The 20,961-nt window shown below is 38.2% G+C and overlaps 1 protein-coding gene and 1 pseudogene across 1 annotated transcript; both read left to right on the forward strand.

Moving 5' to 3' along the window:
* The first annotated feature begins 203 nt into the window (after positions 1 to 203).
* Positions 204 to 2,991, forward strand: LOC103414669 (pentatricopeptide repeat-containing protein At2g18940, chloroplastic-like; annotated as a pseudogene).
* Positions 2,992 to 12,268: 9,277 nt separating this feature from the next.
* Positions 12,269 to 18,777, forward strand: LOC103414826 (adagio protein 1-like). The gene is made up of 2 exons (XM_008353192.4): positions 12,269 to 12,893; positions 16,332 to 18,777. The coding sequence occupies exons 1-2, from the start codon at positions 12,634 to 12,636 to the stop codon at positions 17,941 to 17,943; spliced, it is 1,872 nt and encodes a 623-aa protein (XP_008351414.3). The 5' UTR covers positions 12,269 to 12,633; the 3' UTR covers positions 17,944 to 18,777.
* Positions 18,778 to 20,961: the final 2,184 nt, after the last annotated feature.

Genomic DNA, 20,961 nt, shown 5'->3' on the forward strand with positions numbered 1-20,961 from the left:
CCAACATAACTTATTTTGACAAAATTTTGACGAAAATGATTATAGCTACACATTTTGATAAGTTGAGGGACCAATGATAATAAATTTTTAGTTAAAAAATTATTACTTCAATTTAATTAAAGTTAAAAGACCATTCCTACAATTTACTCATTATTATAAACTTAAAAAGATGACTATAATTATATATAGAGTCTAACTATCAAAACCCACACAGAAATGCTCTCCTCATCTCTCCTCCTATCCAAATCCAATCTCCTCTGGCCGGTCTTCAACTCCACACCCATGTAGCTTCATCTCCTCCACTGTAACAAAACCCAGATATCCCATTTCTCTGGAACAATGGAAGGTACTCTCTTTCCATCTCGACCTGTATAGCCCATCCCAGCAAACAGACCAACGCAGCCAAACCCTCCTGTGAAATTCAACTCAACGACGCTGCCACCGCCTCCTCAGTCGCGAGCTCCGCCGTTTCCTATAGACTCTCTCCTGCAGCACCTTCTGAGCCTCTCCTCGCCTCCCAACACTCCCACAAGCTCAAGCCTTTAAACCCACCTCACCAAACCAATGGCAGTCTCCTTTCTCTTCAAATTTCGGTGGATTCGACCTCCAAACAGCATCAAATGAAGAAACCCACCTCAGTTTTGGCCCCAAATTTTGAGGACGATCGAGAGCTGGTGGAATCGGGAGATGGGGTTCTTGATTTTTTTACTATAAAGGGTAAGTTGATGTTCAATTCCATTGTAAAGCAGCCTTTGCACGGTTTGGATGATTTCTTTGGTTCTGTGAAGTTTGAGTTATTTGAAGTTGATTTAATTAGTTTGTTGAAAGCATTAGATCTTTCTGGCAATAGGGAAAGAGCCCTTTTGTTGTTTGAATGGATTCTGTCCAACTTAAGCTCTGAAAATTTGAAATTAAATAACCAGATGATTGAACTAATGGTTAGAATTCTTGGGAGAGAGTCGCAGCATGCTATTGCATCGAAGCTGTTCGATGTAATTCCCATAGAAGAATACTCGCTGGATGTCCGAGCTTACACGACTATCCTTCATGCGCACTCTCGTAGTGGTAAGTACGAAAGTGCAATTGACTAGTTTGACAAAATGATGGAAAATGGTATGTCACCAACTTTGGTGACTTACAATGTCATGCTTGATGTATATGGGAAGATGGGTCGATCTTGGGATAAGATTTTAGGACTCTTGGATGAGATGAGGAGGAAGGGATTGGAATTTGATGAGTTTACTTGTAGAACGGTGATATCTGCTTGTGGGCGAGAGGGTTTGTTGAACGAGGCAAATGAGTTCTTTGTCGGGTTAACGTCACAAGGCTATGTACCTGGAAATGTTACCTATAATGCTTTGTTACAAGTTTTTGGCAAGGCAGGGGTATTTACGGAGGCCTTGAGCATATTAAAAGAAATGGAGGATAATAATTGCCCACCTGATGCTGTTACTTACAATGAGCTTGTGGCAGCTTATGTGAGGGCAGGATTCTTTGAGGAAGGTGCATCTGTCATAGAAACGATGGCCCAAAAAGGAACAATGCCAAATGCTGTTACATACACAACTGTGATAAATGCATATGGTAAAGCTAGAAAGGAGGAAGAGGCTCTAAGGTTGTTCAATCATATGAAGGCGACAGGTTGTGTTCCTAATGTTTGCACATTCAATGCTGTTCTCGGAATGCTGGGAAAGAAGTCACTGCCCGAGGAGATGATAAAGTTACTTTGTGAAATGAAGTCAAGTGGATGTGCCCCCAACCGTATTACATGGAACACAATGCTTGCCATGTGTGGTGATAAGGGTAGGCACAAGTATGTGAACCAGGTATTTCGAGAAATGAAGAATTGTGGTTTTGAGCCAGACAGAGACACATTCAATACCTTAATCAGTGCATATGGACGGTGTGGATCAGAAATAGACGCTGCACAGATGTACGATGAGATGATCAAAGCAGGATTTACTTCATGCGTTACAACTTACAATGCACTTCTAAATGCTCTGGCTCGGATAGGGGACTGGAGAGCAGCAGAAGCTGTTATGCTAGACATGAGAAATAAGGGCTTCAAGCCTAATGAAACATCATATTCATTGATGATCAACTGTCATGCCAAAGGAGGGAATGTCAAGGGGATCGAGAGTATTGAGAGAGAAATTTATGGCTATCATATTTTCCCCAGTTGGATTCTTTTGAGAACTCTTATTCTTGCGAATTTCAAGTGCAGAGCACTGGACGGCATGGAGAGGGCATTCCATCAATTGCAAAACAACGGATACAAACCTGACTTGGTTGTATTCAACGCTATGCTTTCAATTTTTGCTAGAAACAACATGTATGATCGGGCCAATGACATGCTGTACATGATTCATGAAAACGGCCTTCAGCCAGATCTCGTAACTTACAATAGCTTGATGGACATGTACACCAGAAAGGGAGAGTGTTGGAAAGCAGAAGAAATCCTCATGGCCATACAAAAATCTGGTGGGAAACCAGACCTCGTCTCTTATAACACAGTCATCAAAGGGTTTTGCAGGCAAGGGTACATGCAGGAGGCCATAAGAATTCTCTCTGAGATGACAACTAGAGGGTTTCGACCATGTATTTTCACCTACAATACTTTCATCACAGGCTATGCAGGGCTGGGAATGTTATCAGAAATAGATGAAGTGATTAGCTATATGACTCAGAACAATTGCAGGCCAAATGAGCTAAGCTACACGATTGCGGTGGATGGTTATTGTAAAGCGAAAAAATATAAAGAAGCCATGGACTTTCTGTCGAAGATTAAGGAAATTGATACTTCTTTTGATGGTCAATATGTGCAAAGACTTGCTTCTCGCACTCGGGGCAATTTGCATTCATGAATTATTGATTGTTCGTTGATGGTTTCTTTTTGGTCTTTTTGTCTTAACACCGGCATATATAGGGTTTCCAAGGCTAATGTAATTGTAAAAGAATGTAAAATCGCCTATTTGGCTGTCCTGTTTCAAACCTTTGTTGCTTCGTTGTTGTTGTTTTTTTTTTTTTTTATTAAATGAAGTATGTTAGATTAGCCACCGATGAAGTTTGAAGTTCTTAATGTAAGGAATGGTGCTTTCATTGTGACAGCAAGCGTTTGTAAATACTATTTCCAAATTTGAAACCGTTCATAATGTGGTTTATAGGAATGCTAGCTACCTTTCCCATTTACTCTCTTCTTCGTGCCCGACCCACTTGTTTGTACCATACTTAGGGCATCTGTATTTAGATCTCATATAAATACTCGGGGGATTTAAATGTAATTATCTGATAAATGAAGGGGCAAATATGTAATAAGGGAGGAGCCCTTATTCTATAAAAGGACTGCTCACTCTCCTCATTAGGGGAGGTCAAGATTTAGGCCATGGGAGGGAGAAAATAGGCTAGAGAGCACATTGTCTCTAGCCTTCTTGTATATTCACCATTCAAAGTGAAACAATATCAACATCAGTGTGGACGTAGCCCAAACATTTGGGTGAACCACAATACATCTTGTATTCTTTACTTTCTTACAGATTCACGATCGGATTTACGTTGTTCCAAGACCCTCCGGTTTTGTGCATCAACATTTGACACCGTCTGTGGGAAACGATACGAAAAGTTATGTCGGTTCTCTTTCATTTTTTCATCTCACCACCGTGAAACCTCACCACACTCCACCGTGAATCTGCAAAAACCAAGAAAACCAAACCCCAAACTCTGACACTTCTACCTCCACATTCCACATGACCACAGACAGGAAGAGCCTGGCCTCTCTCTGCTAGTAAACATAAAAATCCCAACTCATTCTCTCTCTCTAGACTCTCTGTTTCTCTTCCCAAGGGTTAGGGTTTAACCTTGCTCTTCTGCCAATGGACTCAACCAAGAAGCTAAAGATGGACGAGAACGGCGTCGTTCTGGACACGGATCCTGCCTCCGCCCCCAAGCTCTCCCCCGAAGACGCTCGCAGGCTCATCGAATGATAAACCCCCGCTTATCCTCTCTTTTCCGTAAACCCTAAATCCCCAATCTAAGCAGCTGAATCAAAATCTCGGATATGGCAACGGTTCTAGGGCAACTGATATGGGAGATAATGAAGAAGAACAACTCTTTTTTGGTGAAGGAGTTCGGGAGGAGTCACGTCTGCGTGCGGTTCACCAAGGAGCCCAACAACCTCCTCAATCTCCACTCCTACAAGCATTCTGGGTTGGCAAACAAGAAAACCGTGACCATTCAGGGTGTGGGAAAAGATCAATCTGTGCTGCTGGCGACAAGTAAGACCAAGAAGCAGAACAAGCCCGTTGCTATGTTGCATAAGTTTGTGATGAAGTAGGAGTTTCGCAGGATGGCCAAGGCGGTTGCGAATCAGTTTTATGCTGCCGTGATAACTTTCGTCATGAAGGAGTCAGAGACCGTCCCGGTCCGTCGGGTGTGTAACACTGGGGATTTGGATTTGCAGACGATCAATAGCATGCATAGTAACGGGGGCAAGTGGTACAACACTTGCAATATGATGGTTATAACAGATCATCAGAAAGTAGTCCCCCGACTTCATTTACAGACAATCATCATAAAGCTGGTCTTATCACAGCCATAATAGTCACAATGGCGGGAAAGGTGGTGCCTTTAGCTTCAGATTAGGTTTTTCAAGTCGTTTTTCTTTGGAGGCTGAGCAAGTCTCCGCCGACTGGCCCTTTTGGCTCAGCGCCGCCGCCGACGAGGCCATATACGGGTAGATCCCCCTCAAAGCTGATGCTTATGAGAAGTTGGAAAAGAACGAACTCTTTGGCAACAACTATGGAGCTCTGTGGCCCTGCGATGGCATGCCAGGGCTTTGTGCATGACCCCATGCCTATTTTTCTAAAAAAGCCACGGAACAGAACAAAGGGGCAGCTGTCAAATACTTTATTGAAAAAACTTTAAAGGTACCACTTGAGCCTGCACAACAAGAGGTGCCGACACCAAGTCTTGTTGGAGCTGGCAAATGACCCAAAACTTGATACTTTACAGTGCACCACTACACTGCACCAAGGTCCCCCATCCCACTTTCTGTTGGACCAAAAATGCCCACTCTAAAATGATAAGTTTTCTTATAATCATCCTATTATTAATTCTATCATTATTCCGTTTGCCATCTGACAAAAGGAAAAAAAATAAAGAAAGCTTTACTTTTCCTTTTCAGCAAACATCATTATGTTTTCTCAATATCATTGTTTATTTAATATCTTATTATTTTATTTGTGTCATGCTGACTAATTATAAAATAATAATTTTATTATTTTTATATCATGATGACTTATGATTAAATAATATAATTTCTGATATCATATGATTACTACCACGTTATTGATTTATATAACATGTGATTTATCAAACAATTGAATAAATCATTTATTCATGATTATATATATATACACACATATTTAGGCAATACCTAATATATTATTGATTTATGCAGCATGTCATTTATCAAACAATTGAATAAATCATTTATTCATGATTATATATATATACACACACATTTTGGCAATACCTAATATATTGTTGATTTATGCAACATGTCATTTATCACACAACAAAATAAATCATTTATTCACAAAAGGCACATAATACAATATTTTACCTTGACAAACTTTGTCATTTTGATTTATTCATTATACGGTCGTACTTATACTGTCATTTATTGTAAGGAATTATTGAGCAACTAGATCCATTGATCAACATTGTTGCTGATTAAAGAAGTCTACCAACTTATAGACTGATAAGCCACATGCTTATAGTGATCTCTTGTCTGACCGGACACCCACTTGCTTATTACCAACCAGGTGATCGAAAGTACGTCTAGTACTCCAAAATTATTCAGCACCCTGCCGCTATTATCACCCACTAGGTGATCAAAAGTACATCAAGTACTCCAAAATTATTCTGCACCATGCCGCTATTATCACCCACTAGGTGATCAAAAGTACGTCCAGTACTCCAAATTTATTCGGCACCCTGCCGCTATTATCACCAACCAGGTGATCAAAAGTACGTCCAGTACTCCAAAATTATTCGGCACCCTGCCGCTATTATCACCAACCAGGTGATCAAAAGTACGTCCAGTACTCCAAAATTATTCGGCACCCTGCCGCTATTATTACCAACCAGGTGATCAAAAGTACGTCCAGTACTCCAAATTTATTCGGCACCCTGCCGCTATTAGCACCAACTAGGTGATAGGGTGCCGCTATTATTACCAACCAGGTGATCAAAAGTACGTCCAGTACTCCAAAATTATTCGGCAGCATGCCGCTATTATCACCAACTAGGTGATCAAAAGTACGTCCAGTACTCCAAAATTATACATAAGGATCACTCATGTCAATTATACATAAACATTCATGAGCATCACTCATGTCAATCATACATAAACATTCATGAGCATCACTCATGTCAACATTCATGAGCATCACTCATGTCAACATCCATGAGCATCACTCATGTCAATCAACATAAACATTCATGAGCATCACTTATGTCAATCAGCTTCGAAAGCTTCATTTACAGAGTTCCAGCTTCGAAAGCTTCATTTACAGAGTTCCAGCTTCGAAAGCTTCATTTACAAAAGCTCCAGCTTTAAAGCTTCACTTTCAAAGCTTCACCACAAAGCTTCATTGCATGGTATACAAAGACCGCCTCCGAACAACCTCCACTTCGGGCCATACATGGATTGAATTTGAAGTCTCCAGCAAACAGACTCTATTGACTGAAGACTTGGAGGACTACACTATGTACCATATATTGGGCTTCCGCAACTGGGTCTCATGAAAAATACTTGGGGGACTTAGACCATCATTTATGTATTGAGGAGCGAACCCTTATTCTATAAAAGGGACTCCATCACTTTCATTGGAGAGCACCCATTATTCATGTATTGAGAAGCGAACCCTTATTTTATAAAAGGGACTCCCTCACCTTCATTAGAGAGCATCGCCGCCAGCTGAGCAACCGCCTCGCCACCAGCATCACTCCTAACCCATCACTTAGGTATTGAGGAGCGAGCCCTTATTCTATAAAAGGGACTCCCTCACCATCATTAGAGAGCATCGCCGCCTGCTGAGCAATCACCTCGTCGCGAGCATCACTCCTAACTCATCACTTATGTATTGAGGAGCGAGCCCTTATTCTATAAAAGGGACTCCGTCACCTTCAACGCCACATGTCGAGCCAACCAAGGCAACATAAGCCATAAGCCGAGCAGCCTCGCAACATGTGCTACTTCTAGTTGAGCATCATTTCACATTGAGCACCGCCTTATATCGAGTATTCAGTTCTAGATGACATCTAGTTACTTCGGCTCACACATGGACTGAATTTCAAGTCTCCAGCCAAAAGAATCTCTTGACTGAAGACTTGGGGGACTACTGTTTGTACCATACTTAAGGCCTCCGTATTTAGATCTCGTATAAATACTTGGGGGACTCAAATGTAATTATCTGATAAATGAAGGGGCAAATATGTAATAAGTGAGGAACTCTTATTCTATAAAAAGACCCCTCACTCTCCTCATTAGGGGAGGTCAAGATTTAGGCCATGGGAATGGAGAAAATAGGCTAGAGAGCACACTGCCTCTAGCCTTCTTGTATATTCACCATTTATAGTGAAACAATATCAACAACAATGTGGACATAGCCCAAACATTAGGGTGAACCACGATACATCTTGTGTTATTTACTTTCTTGCAGATTCACGGTCAGATTTACATTGTTCCAAGACCCTCCGGTTTTGTGCATCAACACCACTCACCTTTTTAAACATTTATTTTCAGATGAATGTGTAAGAGTAGACCCGGTAGTTTCTGATACAACACGGTGACACGACACGAAAATAACGAGTTTCGGGTCAACATGATAACTAATCGGATCATTATCGGGTAACCCGCTAAGAACCCGTTAATAACGGGTACACACGTGAGTAACCTGTTTCGACCCGTTAAGAAAAAAAATATTTTGATAATTTTAAAGTTTAATTACTAAAAGATTTATTATAAAATACAATAGCCATATTAATATATACAATATATTCTATATTAAATATATAGTTTTGTATTATTATTCTATATAAGTAAAAAAAAAAAGTTTTTGTCATTATTTATTTTTATTATGAGAGTTCCTTATTATCATTACTAGGATAAATTTTACTTAATATGTTGTTGTCCAAAATTATAATCAACTAGTATAGTATTTGCATAGGTAAGAACTAAGAAGACATACATACAAGTATAAAAAATGTGAAAGAATATATAAACACTCGTGATTTATCATTATTCCTCCACGAGCAGATAATGGTTACACTTACATTATCGTTTAGATTTTTAAAATCCTCCAAACCCTCATGAATAATGTTTTTTATTTGAGGGCAAAATTAATAATAATTATTGTAGAAGTGTAATATAAAAAAAATATATACAACCACTCATAATGACAAACTTTACAACTTTCATAAAGGGGTCAGCTTCGAAATCCAACACTATAACCCATAAACCCTACATTTATATTTAACCGTTAATTGTCATCTAGCTTTATTCTTTTTACTGAATTTCATTTTAAATTTTTTTTTTTTTTTTGAAAACATGATCATCTGGCGGATGTAAGAAGATGAACGGTTCAGATCTTTGATATCACTTTTCGATATTTATGGTTAACTAAAATATGAGTTGATGTCATATAGTTTGTAGAAACTTTATAAACATCAAGCAATATTTTAACTAACCGTAAAACTCTGAACGTAATATCAACGATCCAAACTGTTCATCTTCCTGCATCCTCTAATAGATCATGTTTTCAAAAAAGAAAATCTGAAATAAAAAAAAAAAACAAAATTTGATGAGAAAAATGAAGCGTAAATGTAAACAACAATCAACGGTTAAATTTTGATCTATGATTTATATGATTAGAGTGACGAATTTCTAAGTTAAGCTATTCACGAAAGTTGTAAAACTTGTCATTACGAGCGTTTATATATTTTTTCTATATTTTTTTACACATCTACATTAATTAAAAAACTATTAAATACTTTACTTAAATAACAGTTGTAAGATAAATGAGAGTAAATATGTACCATTGGATTCTATTTCACTTATATTATTATAACTTTTTTGGACGAAAAAACCCCTTCTCTATTCCATTATTTTCCAATTTTACCATTTGTTCAAAACAAAAGCCCTAATCCGTCTCCCCACTCCCGTAACCCTCTCCTCTTCGGCAACACCACAGCCGCCGACGACACTGCTACCGTAAGTCTACTTCTCCAAAAAATGAAAAGCTGGGATTGGCTCCATTGGGATTGGGATTTGGATTTCAATATGAGTAGGCAATTTTGAATTAAATTGGAATTCGGATCAAGAACTGCGTTTTCAGATTTGGGTTTTTTTTTCTTCTAGTTTTTGTTAAGGTTTCCTGTTAATTGATGCTTAAACCTGCCAAATCTAAACCTCTGATGTTAATTTATGCTTAAACCTGCCAAATCTAAATATAGTCCCTCCCAAATTTTGCATTATTTCTTGTGCTAATTGTTATCTGGGATGGATTGGGATGTATGTAGTTTAATCTATTGGGAGGTATGTAATTCTAATGTGGGTTTTCGATTTGAATTGGACTGTAGTTCTTGAGCTAATTGTTATTTGGATTTCATTCTTCACGCAAGGCATTTTCTCATTCTTTTCATTTGAATGTCAATATTATACTGAAAATGATCATTTTTATCTAATAATTAGACTTTCTCTTATAATATATTTAGCATCAGTAACAAATTATAAGGGAAAAGTGAAGTACTTGTAGAGAATACCCAGAGAAGGCTACAGGAAATTGCTCAGCCATGATATCCATGGCTGGAAGAAATGCCACAACCTATTCATAAATTCATACCAAACAACAATTAGGATATAGTAGGACAAAGCTTAAGCAAGCTGAGGTAGACTGTGAGTTCTTGAAGAAGTTCTGTGAAACACTAACAGATTAAACCAACCTTTGTACATGCATATGCCAACAACCACCCTCACTATGTGTCCATCTTGTGAAAGAATCGGATGTGCGGAAGAAAATGTGCAAGGTTCCAATGTTCTAATGTTCCAATGTCCTTGATTTTGCAAATCTTTTGAACATTTGATATTTTATAATGTTCTAATGTTTTTTTATTATGCTCTTATTTTGGGTATGTAAATATATACTTAAAATAAAAATGCTATTTTATGTTTTGGATGTGACAATATGGTATGTATATACTTATTTAGTATTATGTTTTTCATTTGATTATTTATTAGTTTAAAATATATTTTCCTTAACGAGTAACGGGTCGGGTCATATTACCTGTTAATATTATCGGGTCGATTTCAGGTTGGATTATTTTACCCGTTTATTTTAATGGGTGTTACACGACACAACCCGTTAAGATATCGGGTATGACACAAAAATAACACGAACACGAAAAACACGACACGAATGCCAGGTCTTTGTAAGAGGAGTCCACATGTCAAAAAAGGCTAAATCGCAAAAATGGTCTTTGAGATTTGTATAACACATCACTTTGGTCCCTGAGATTTCAAATCAATAAAAGTGGTCCTTGAGATTGTCCACCATCCATCATTTTCGTCATTCCGTTAAAAACTTTGTTAAGTGTCCCGGAGCTCTTGACCGGAAGTTTGGGCAATTTTTAAAGTTTTGTAACTCAATCGTTTTTTAACCAAATTTGACCCAAAATATATCAAAATGAAGGTAGGAAAGTGTAGAATAAGATTACACCTATTTGAAAGCCCAATGGTTGTTGAAGATGGCCATAAAATAGCCTCAAAGTTGACTGGTCTGGGGGAAAACTGGAAAACTTGCTGAAAACTGGGTAAACTTTAAACGTTCATAACTTCTTTAATACTCAACGAAATCAAGTGATTTAAAAATAAAAATCATACTTCTCGACAAGACGAAGATAATGGTGCCCTTTTTTTTTACTACTAACTCGTTGTGGTTTGGCCGGAAAACGGCTCGAAAGTGGCTAACTTGAGACCAAGACAGCCAATTTCGAGCCGTTGTCCGGCCAAACCATGGCGAGTTAGCCATAAAAAAAGGTACCATTTTTTTCGTCTCGTCGAGAAGTATGATTTTTGTTCTTGAATCACTTGATTTCGTTGAGTATTGAAGAAGTTATGAACGTTTAAAGTTTACCCAATTTCCGGCAAGTTTTTCAGTTTTTCCTCGGACCAGTCAACTTGGAGGTTATTTTCCGGTCATCTCCGGCAACCATTGGGCTTCCAAATAGGTATAATCGTATTCTACACTTTCCTATCTTCATTTTGATATATTATGGGTCAAATTTGGTTAAGAAACGATTGAATTACGAAGCTTTGAAAATTGGCCAAACTTCTGGCCAAGAGCTCCAGGACACTTAACGGAGTTTTTAACGGAATGACAAAAATAATGGATGGTGGACAATCTTAGGGACCACTCCTATTGATTTGAAATCTCAAGGACCAAAGTGATATGTTATATAAATCTCAGGGACCATTTTCACGATTTAGCCGTCAAAAAATGAGTGGAAAAGGCACAAAGGCGAAGACAAATGGAGAAGGTATATAGCATACCCCTTACCGGATTTTACTTATCAGCACATAGCTGATAAGCATTGTACAATTCTGAAAGAGTTACACCGTTACATGATCAAATAAAGCTTTCGGAGGGAACTATTTGATCGAAAATTTTCAACGCAGGTCAAGAAAAGGTTAATCTTGGCTGAAACCGTCATTAGATACTAGGTACCTATGGTTATTTCCTAGTATAAAGGGCACTGGTGCCGTTTGCACTTGAAAGATAGTAAACTGGAGTTGCTATAATGTGCCTATTAGTCAGACCACAAACTGCTACAATTGGAATAATTAAGAGTGATAAGGATTTAATACTCTGAAAGGCATCTAGAACCCAGGCTCAAAATTGTCTTTGGCTAGAAAGTGATTCTTCTAGTCTTATTTTTATTCTTCCGATCGACTGATTTTGATCCTCATTGGCCTCATTGCATGCAATAGTTTATTTGTTTGGACTGCATTTAGAAGATGACTTTCTTCGCCTCTCACATATGTCGCTAAGGAAATGTTGTTGAGGACAATTTTGTTAACATGAGCTTGTCTTCTCAAACTATGGTATGACATGATTCCCCTCCGAGGATTCATCCTACTTTGTTTTCTGACTACGTTGACTTTCCTAACTTCTTCTCAAATTAATGTGCATCACATCAAATAGGTTTATCTCACTTTTTCGTTTCTTGACTTTGTGATATTACTTGATCTACTTTGCGCGCACTGGTGAAACCCGACCCGGCTCCCAACAACTCCAGCCGGTCCAGAGAGTTTCCATTTTTACGATCAAGGCAGTTAAAAGTCCAGCCGACCATCCGTTAGGCTTTAAGCTAACTTCCACAAACACTTGCCACCACTCGTATTTCTCAATCTTTACCCACACCCACACCCACACCTCCCACCTCCCACCTCCCACCTCCCACCTCCTCCGTTCCCCTTCCATCTCTGCCAACAACAATTCCAATCGAACTTTCCATTGGTTGAAGGAGGAAGACGACGATTCAAATTCTTCTGGCCGATTGAAAGCAATATCTATGGAGTGGGATAGCAATTCCGATCTGAGCTCCGAGGAGGAGGAGGACGAGGAAGGGAGCTTGATTTTCCCTGACGACGACGACGTTTCTGCCCCTGGTCCGCTTCCGCTTCCGTTCCCCGTCGAGAATTTGCTCCAAACGGCGCCGTGTGGCTTCGTTGTGACGGACGCTCTCGACCCTGACCACCCCATCATCTACGTCAACACTGTGTTTGAAATGGTCTCGGGGTACCGTGCCGAGGAGGTTCTTGGTCGCAATTGGTCAGTTTTCTATCTTGGGATTTTGATATTAGGGTTTTGAATGGGGGTTTTATTGGTGCGTCTTTGTTTTGGGTGCTTTTGGTGGGAGATTGATTTGGGGTTCTCAGAAATGCTTAATTTTTGTTGAGAAAACCGTGGGGATTGTATTTTGCGTTATTAAAGAAGCTGCGTGATGGGTATTTTGGATTGAATAGATTTTTTTCTGTGGTGATTGTGGTTGGTATTGGGCAGCTTATTGGGTTTGTGAGTTCTCGAGGGTTTTGTTTGTGCTCGGAAATTGGATGAAAATTAAGCAAATTGGAGCTGGAAGTAATTGTTCTGTTGATTCTTTGTGGTCATAAACCCAGTCATGAGACTAGTGGTGGCGTGTTGTGTTTAGTGTTACTTCCTGTAGGACCAATACAAATTTCTCATGGTGTAGATGTCAAAGCAAATGATAATCTCAGGATATAATTATAACAAAATTTGATGCGACAGGTTTCTGTTGAGTGTTTGGGTGTTGCCTTGTTGCTCTATTTTATTGAAGTTTTTAATTTTAATTTTTTTTCATAAGAAACGAGAAATTCATATAAAGTAGAAAATAATTGTAAATGGGATGGACAAGTAGCCCTTCTAGGTACCCCAATTAGAAAACACTACATAAAAGGAATAAAACAAGCCACACTCGATACAGGACTCCACTGTAGTTGATGAACCACACCAAATACATCTCTAGAGTGCTCTAGGAGGCCAAAAGTCTGGCTCTCCTAAATGAAAACTCTAATCATCCTCTGTATCTTGAAAATTTATTTTATTTTCTGAATATGTGTATTTTAATACAAAGTCTTCTCCGCCTCTAATCTAGGGTATAAGCTTGGGGAATTTGATTGTTGCTACTATAATGCTTGAAATCTATTAGTAAGTTCATTGACACGAGTTGTATAATAGGTTTGTTTAGCTAAAATCTATAATATTGTTGAATTGAATGCTTTTATTTTCTTTCCATTAGTCATAATATGAAAGATTATATTGTAGGGATGTTTTTTGGTGCTTTACCTGTTAGTTGAAATATTTTTATGCAAGGGGTTCATGCTTTTTATTTATTTATTTATTTTTTATGGTTTTGTCTCCTGGTTGTAGCATCATGAGTAAATGTCATACAATGAATACATCAAATTGCAAGCATCAAGTTAACTTTTGAAGATTCATATGCTAGATGGTATCTAATATGATCCATCTATTTTTCTATCATTGTCCTAACTGGTTGAGTAGTGAAATGCCTAATGTCGCTCAAAAGTGTTTAGATTTTCCATGATTACAAGCAGATAAAGAAGAAAGAGCATAAGTCTCTTATGATATTACAGCCACCATAATTGGCCACTTTAAAGTAGGATAAAGCTTAAATATTCACCACTAAATTGTCATTTGATAAACCTGTTTGAGCATAGAGATTGTGTCAGTAGGGAAGATTACCTAAATTCTACGCCAAAATTGAGTTGTTGGAGGTTGTACATATCCAACTTGATTGAAGTAAATTTTCCCTCAAAAGATTCCCTCAGGGTTTTAACAAAGTATGTATAATAGAAACAGTTGTTTTACAAAAAAATTTGCGTGGCCAACTTAGTGGGAAAAGGTTTTGTTGTTGTTGTTGTTGTATTCATTTTATATAACTTAGAATAGTGCAATCTTATACACATCATAAGGTGTTAGTCATCGAAGCTCAGCTGTAAAGCATAAGAAAAATGTTTTTTCTTATTGCACCATAGTATTGGCTCATATAAGTCATAAAATATAAGTGTTGACTACTAAAGGAGCTGGGCATTCTGAAATTCGTGTATGTTTCTGTTTGTGAGCTTCTTGGTGTTTGTGGCTTAACTAGGTTATGAAGATATTGAACAAGCTCTAAAAATGATTTAATCCAGTCTAAGAATGTTTGATCATCACATTTAGGTGTAACTAAGCTATCAGGATCATAATCAAGAACGAGTTGGTGTGTATTTGACTGCTTACGAATATAAAAACCTGATATAAAAGGGATTGTAATTTTGGGTCCCACTTTACACTGTTGTCCAATGATGCAAAGTGTCTAATTTGGATTTCCATTTAGGAAGTATCCATGTGGAAAATCAACAAAATCAAAATTTAAATGGGAAAGTTATAAAGAAATCTAAAAATTAGTCAAGTTGGACACTTGGGCCACATTGCTGGGTGGCCCTACCAATGCAACCCCTTTTGGTTCTTATCGAAATAGATCCCTCTTAAGAAGAGGACTATATGTATTTATGTACAAGTGTATATATATTATATAATTATATATATATATATATAAAGAAGGAAAAATTATGTGCTAGGGTTATTGTTTGGTTACATGTAACATTGCATTGAGGATAGTGCTTCAAGTTTTATTGCTAAATGCTTGTTTATTTTTCTTTTCTTGGTCTTTTTTAGTATTAGTACTAGACACGTTTAATTGTTCATCTACTGGCTATTTTATAGGGTTGGCCATCCATAGTGAATGCAACACATTCTTCACTCTTGTCAGAAGAGAACCACACTTGGATATGTGAAAAGAACAACCAAAATCAAGAAACCAACTACTAGAACACTCGATAGAATCTGAGTTGAATATTTTGACATTATGGGCACTGTATCAATGACTTGAGTTGAATCGATGGCTCTCTTGTACTGGATGCGACTAGCATTCAATTGAACCTGAGTTGAATCATTGAAATTATGGTCACTGTATAAATGACCTTACCTATTGCCTTTGCCCTGAGCTTAGGATAGTAATATTGTTTGACCATATGTCATGACAATAATAATTTATTTGCCCTTGTGATTCCTAGTATTTGATCCATCAGGGGCCTTACGAATCACATGGAGTGTGTAGTCCAAAGTTCAAACCATGGGGAAAAGATTGATTTCATTATATGAGTAGCTGATTCACCTTGAGGGGAAACAAAAGATTGAAGTTTCATAATTTTTGGTACTTTTGACAGTTTTAAACTTTTATTATTATTTATTGATCTGATAAAATAGTTGCTTTCACTTTATAGTATTGCAAAATCAAGATTAAGTTAACAATGACAGTAATTGAGTCAAAATTACAATAGCAAAGCTGCAACATGCGAATTATTACAAAGTTTACTGCTGTAAGATATCCTGATTTTTGGGGAGGTAAGTATAAACTTTGCTACATCTTTGACATTTGGTTCTATTGTGTTTAAACCTTACCTTATTGAAGGCAAAACATAAATAAAAATATGATTTAGTTGCTATATACTAGAGTGTAATTTTTTATTTTTGTTTTTATATTTGGAGACAAACCAAATAGTCTTTGTGTTTCTTTTAGTTTGAGGGCTCTCTTTTGTTGGAGTTGGATGTTAGCTAAAGAAATAGTGCATCTTTCTTTCTCTTCCTTCCTCTGCTTTGTTCTGATGTAGGTGCTTTTTTTTGCAGCCGGTTTTTGCAATATAGAGGACCATTTGCAAAAAGAAGGCATCCACTAGTAGACTCTGCAGTAGTTGCAGAAATTAAAAGATGTCTGGAGGAGGGTATTGAATTCCAAGGTGAGTTATTAAACTTTAGGAAAGATGGATCTCCAATGATGAATAGATTGCGGCTGACACCAATCTATGGGGATGATGATGTGATAACTCACGTCATCGGGATTCAGTTCTTCACGGAGGCAGACATTGATCTAGGTCCTGTGCCTGGCACTTCAATCAAGGAGTCAGCAAAATTTTCTGATCGGTTTCGTTCTTGTCTTTCTGGTTTCCGTCCTGCTGCCTTCCTGGGGGAGCGGAATATGTGTCGTGGGGTTTGTGGAATGTTGCAATTGAGTGATGAGGTACTTGCTCTCAAGATTCTATCGAAATTGGCACCTAGAGACATTGCATCTATTGGTTCAGTCTGTAGGCGGCTGTATGAGCTTTCGAAGAATGAAGACCTTTGGAGAATGGTCTGCCAAAATGCATGGGGTAGTGAAACAACTCGGGTTTTAGAGGCCGTGCCTGGTGCAAAGAGGCTAGGTTGGGGTAGGTTGGCACGGGAGCTGACTACTCTTGAAGCAGCGACATGGAGAAAGGTGACTGTTGGAGGTTCTGTTGAACCCTCACGCTGTAACTTTAGTGCTTGTGCAGTTGGAAATCGTGTTGTCCTTTTTGGTGGTGAAGGGGTTAATATGCAACCGATGAATGACACCTTCATATTGGATCTAAATGCCAGTAACCCAGAGTGGCAGCATGTCCAAGTCAGCTCTCCTCCACCTGGTCGTTGGGGCCATACACTATCTTGTGTGAATGGGTCCCATTTGGTGGTATTTGGAGGCTGTGGAAGGCAGGGCTTGCTAAATGATGTGTTCGTACTGGATTTGGACGCAAAGCCTCCAACTTGGCGTGAAATATCTGGGTTGGCTCCTCCACTTCCTAGATCATGGCACAGTTCCTGCACTCTTGATGGCACCAAGTTGATAGTTTCAGGTGGCTGTGCAGATTCTGGAGTACTCCTTAGTGATACTTTTTTGCTTGATCTCTCAATGGAGAAACCTGTGTGGAGAGAGATACCGGTAGCATGGAAGCCCCCTTCAAGATTGGGCCACACCCTGTCTGTATATGGTGGTAGAAAAATTTTGATGTTTGGGGGCCTGGCCAAAAGTGGTCCACTTCGTTTTCGTTCCAGCGATGTGTTCACAATGGATCTGAGTGAGGATGAACCGTGTTGGAGGTGTGTTACAGGGAGTGGAATGCCCGGTTCTGGAAATCCAGGGGGCATGGCTCCTCCTCCTAGACTGGATCATGTAGCTGTGAGCCTTCCAGGTGGGAGAATACTGATCTTTGGAGGGTCTGTTGCTGGTCTTCACTCTGCGTCACAACTTTATCTCTTAGATCCAATGGATGAAAAACCTACATGGAGGATATTGAATGTACCTGGGCGGCCCCCAAGATTCGCCTGGGGACATAGTACTTGTGTTGTTGGAGGGACAAGGGCAATTGTCCTTGGTGGTCAAACTGGAGAAGAGTGGATGTTAAGTGAACTCCATGAGCTTTCACTGGCAAACTCTGTAATCTGATTAAGAGTATATGGGAACACGCTGTAACCACACATTAGCCTTCAAGTGCAAGATTGGGGTTCATTCGGAGGAATCGGCCAGGCAGAGGTTGCTGCTTCAGTCGCTAATAGCTCTTGACAAAAGTTACTTTAGTCGGGGCTTGTTTTGGGTGTTAGAGGTAGTGCACATTTCTTATATGGAATTGTCCTGGCTCGAGATGAACTTTCAATAATTTCATGAGTGACTTGAACCATGTTTGTTTTTTGTGAGGTTTGTGTGACTACCCTTCAGTACGGAGAGTGACTTATTCTTCCTTGGTCAGGTTAGTAGTACATAGTGGATAGGTAGGTTTATATATGTAGGCCTAGTCTTATTATACCTATGTGTTGTTTTACGTTCTGTAATTTGAACCAAATGTGAAAAATGATGCATGTTTATAGTAACGTATTGCTAGTCCGCTCCTCTATATGTAATGAATCCTTGTTCAGCTATCCTTCATTTGAGTAAGACATGGCATCCAGCTTAGAAGATAGACAAGTAAGGATTGTGTGGCAGATTTGTGTAGAAGCCAGCCTTCAACTCTGCAGAACATGGCGGTCATATTTGGGTGCAGACCAAGTTTTCCGACTTGAGTTTCAAGCATTTCCAGTCTCAAAGGAATGCGGCTTCTTTGGTTTGCTTCCCTGAATCTTTGCTCTTTAGTTTCTCTTTGATTCCGTGTTATCTTACATTTTCCTCGTTACCCGCAGCCAGATACATTTGTTATATAAAGTTGACTGCTGCTGTGACTTGATATCGTTTGTATGCGCTTACCGAGTTTGTGATTGGAAGGAATATGGCATCTGCTTTTGCTTTCGCTTTGTGTTGGCATATGACTACTTGTGTAGTGTGAGTTAAAAGAGTAATCTTGTATTTTGATAGCTTTCATTCCACATTCTTTCTCCCACTTCACAAAATTTACCGTAAAGTTTGCGAATTTACTGCTTCTGAATTTAGTTTTTACTTGGAGGTATGGACTTGATTGTATGTAGAATTACATGCTTAGTGCTCTCTCGTATCGGTAAAGTATACAAATACGCCTCAGTCGTGTATGTTTGATGATTGTTGATGCCTTGATGGTATGGAAAATGAAAATCTTGGCTTCTTCATGCGGCAGTAGAACCGGTTACTTGGAAATTAGTTTGTTTTGTTTACGAGGCAAAACTTGATAGTTCATTTGTTAGAGCATCTTCAACAGGGTGGCGTTCTATGTTAATGAAATAAGAACATGTGAACAACTTACACGTGTTTATTTTATTAGCACTGAGACATCACCGTAGTATTATACTTGCTATGTAAGCCCTCTTACAGGCTAGCTATTTTATTAATTTTAGCTGAAAACTCGCGAAAATCAAGTGGAACGACTCTCTTTCAATGCTACAAATAACCTTTGGGGGCTATTCTTTGTATTTTTGCTACAATTCATATGCAATTATGTGTAACTAATACACTGACAGGTTGTTTGTAATATACTTTTAATTCTTTTGGTAATACAAAAGGCTATTGTTATTCACTCCCAATAAACTCTCCTACTTCCCACTAAGGATTGGCTTGGTATTGCTATGTTTTGAAAAAAAAAAAATTGTTTATGCTGTGCTGTGAGAATAAGCTCATTTTTTGCTACTACACATTTTTAGCTTTTTTTTCACCCAAAACTGTGAAAATAAGCTGTTTTTAAGTGTTTACCAAACACTTTTTTTAGCTCAGTTTTTTTTTTATACCCACTTTTTATAAAAGCACCTCGGTACCAAACCAGTACTAACAACTTCTACTTCCTTGAATAGATTTTGACTGTTTCAAACTCAACAATGACGAGAACCAAGTCAAGGTTTACTTTCTTTCACGTGTAGTTATTTTGTCGAATGAAGTTTTTCACCGGCGAGTGTCCTCGATAAGTACTTTACCGGACATAGTGCGCCACATCCCTTTTCCTTTCGATCAAAATGTTATCCTACTCCGTTTTCATGTAAGGTGTAGATAAATTTTTTTAGACCCAACATGGTTCACCACCAGTGATATTGTTCTAACTCAACCATCTATTATTAGATGTTGAGCTTTATCACAAAAGATCTCGGTGATATTTTGGAATCTCTCATATATTAGTTATATGTTATTTTGTCATACAACCAATGTGAGATCTTATACTCTAACATGCCCCTTTATGAGTGGTCCCCACTGGGTCACAAGAGAAACCAATTCCCATATTGAGAACTGTTCAAGTCATTATACTAGAGCTAACGCCAATCTTTTTGAGAGTCCGGTTAGTTAGTCGGTATTCAATCTTTGGAGTCCATGCTAATCTTTTCAAAGGCCCAATTTTCTCGGTTTGTATTCAGTCATTGGAGCCAATGCCAACTTTTTCAAGGGCCCAATTGTTTAATTAATACCTTTAAGGTGGAGTTAGTGCAACTTTTAAAATTTGAACTTGAGGAAGCATGATTCGTGCTAGTAACTTGGGCCCATGATGTGTTGAGAGAATAATCTGTTTTCATACCATGATAAACTTTTCAAGTCAATATGGTCCACCACCAACATCATTAATATTATCCCTACTTAACAACCTATTACTAAGGGATGAATTTTATCACAAAATGTTTCAGTGATATTAGGAGTGAAATCTCTCATATATCAATTGTATACTATTTTTCATACGACCAATATGGGATTCTATAATTCAACAGGTTTTAGTAGGGCCAGCTATAAGTGTGTCCAACACCTTATCAATTATTCACAAAGAGCTTGTAGTAATTTCCCTTTGCTTTGGTTTTATCCACTAAGTTTTCCTATCAAGGTTTTTATGATGCAACAACCCTTGACTGGTGGACATGGGGAGTCTTGTAAATATTGTTTTTTATGTGGTTGTTCACTTGGATCATTATATTATAATATATATATATATATATATATATATATATATATATATATCCCTGGGGTTTACTTGTACACAAAGCTCAAATTTCCTTATTTACATCATAAAGAAATTTCCTTATTTACATCATA

Source organism: Malus domestica, chromosome 13 (assembly GCF_042453785.1).
Source record: "Malus domestica chromosome 13, GDT2T_hap1".
Lineage (NCBI taxonomy): Eukaryota > Viridiplantae > Streptophyta > Magnoliopsida > Rosales > Rosaceae > Malus > Malus domestica.

Coding starts and splice junctions, on each gene's coding strand:
- LOC103414826 (XM_008353192.4), top strand. CDS start 12,634: ATGGAGTGGGATAGCAATTCCGATCTGAGCTCCGAGGAGGAGGAGGAC. Junction 12,894..16,331: donor GAGGTTCTTGGTCGCAATTG/GTCAGTTTTCTA, acceptor TTTTTTTTGCAG/CCGGTTTTTGCAATATAGAG.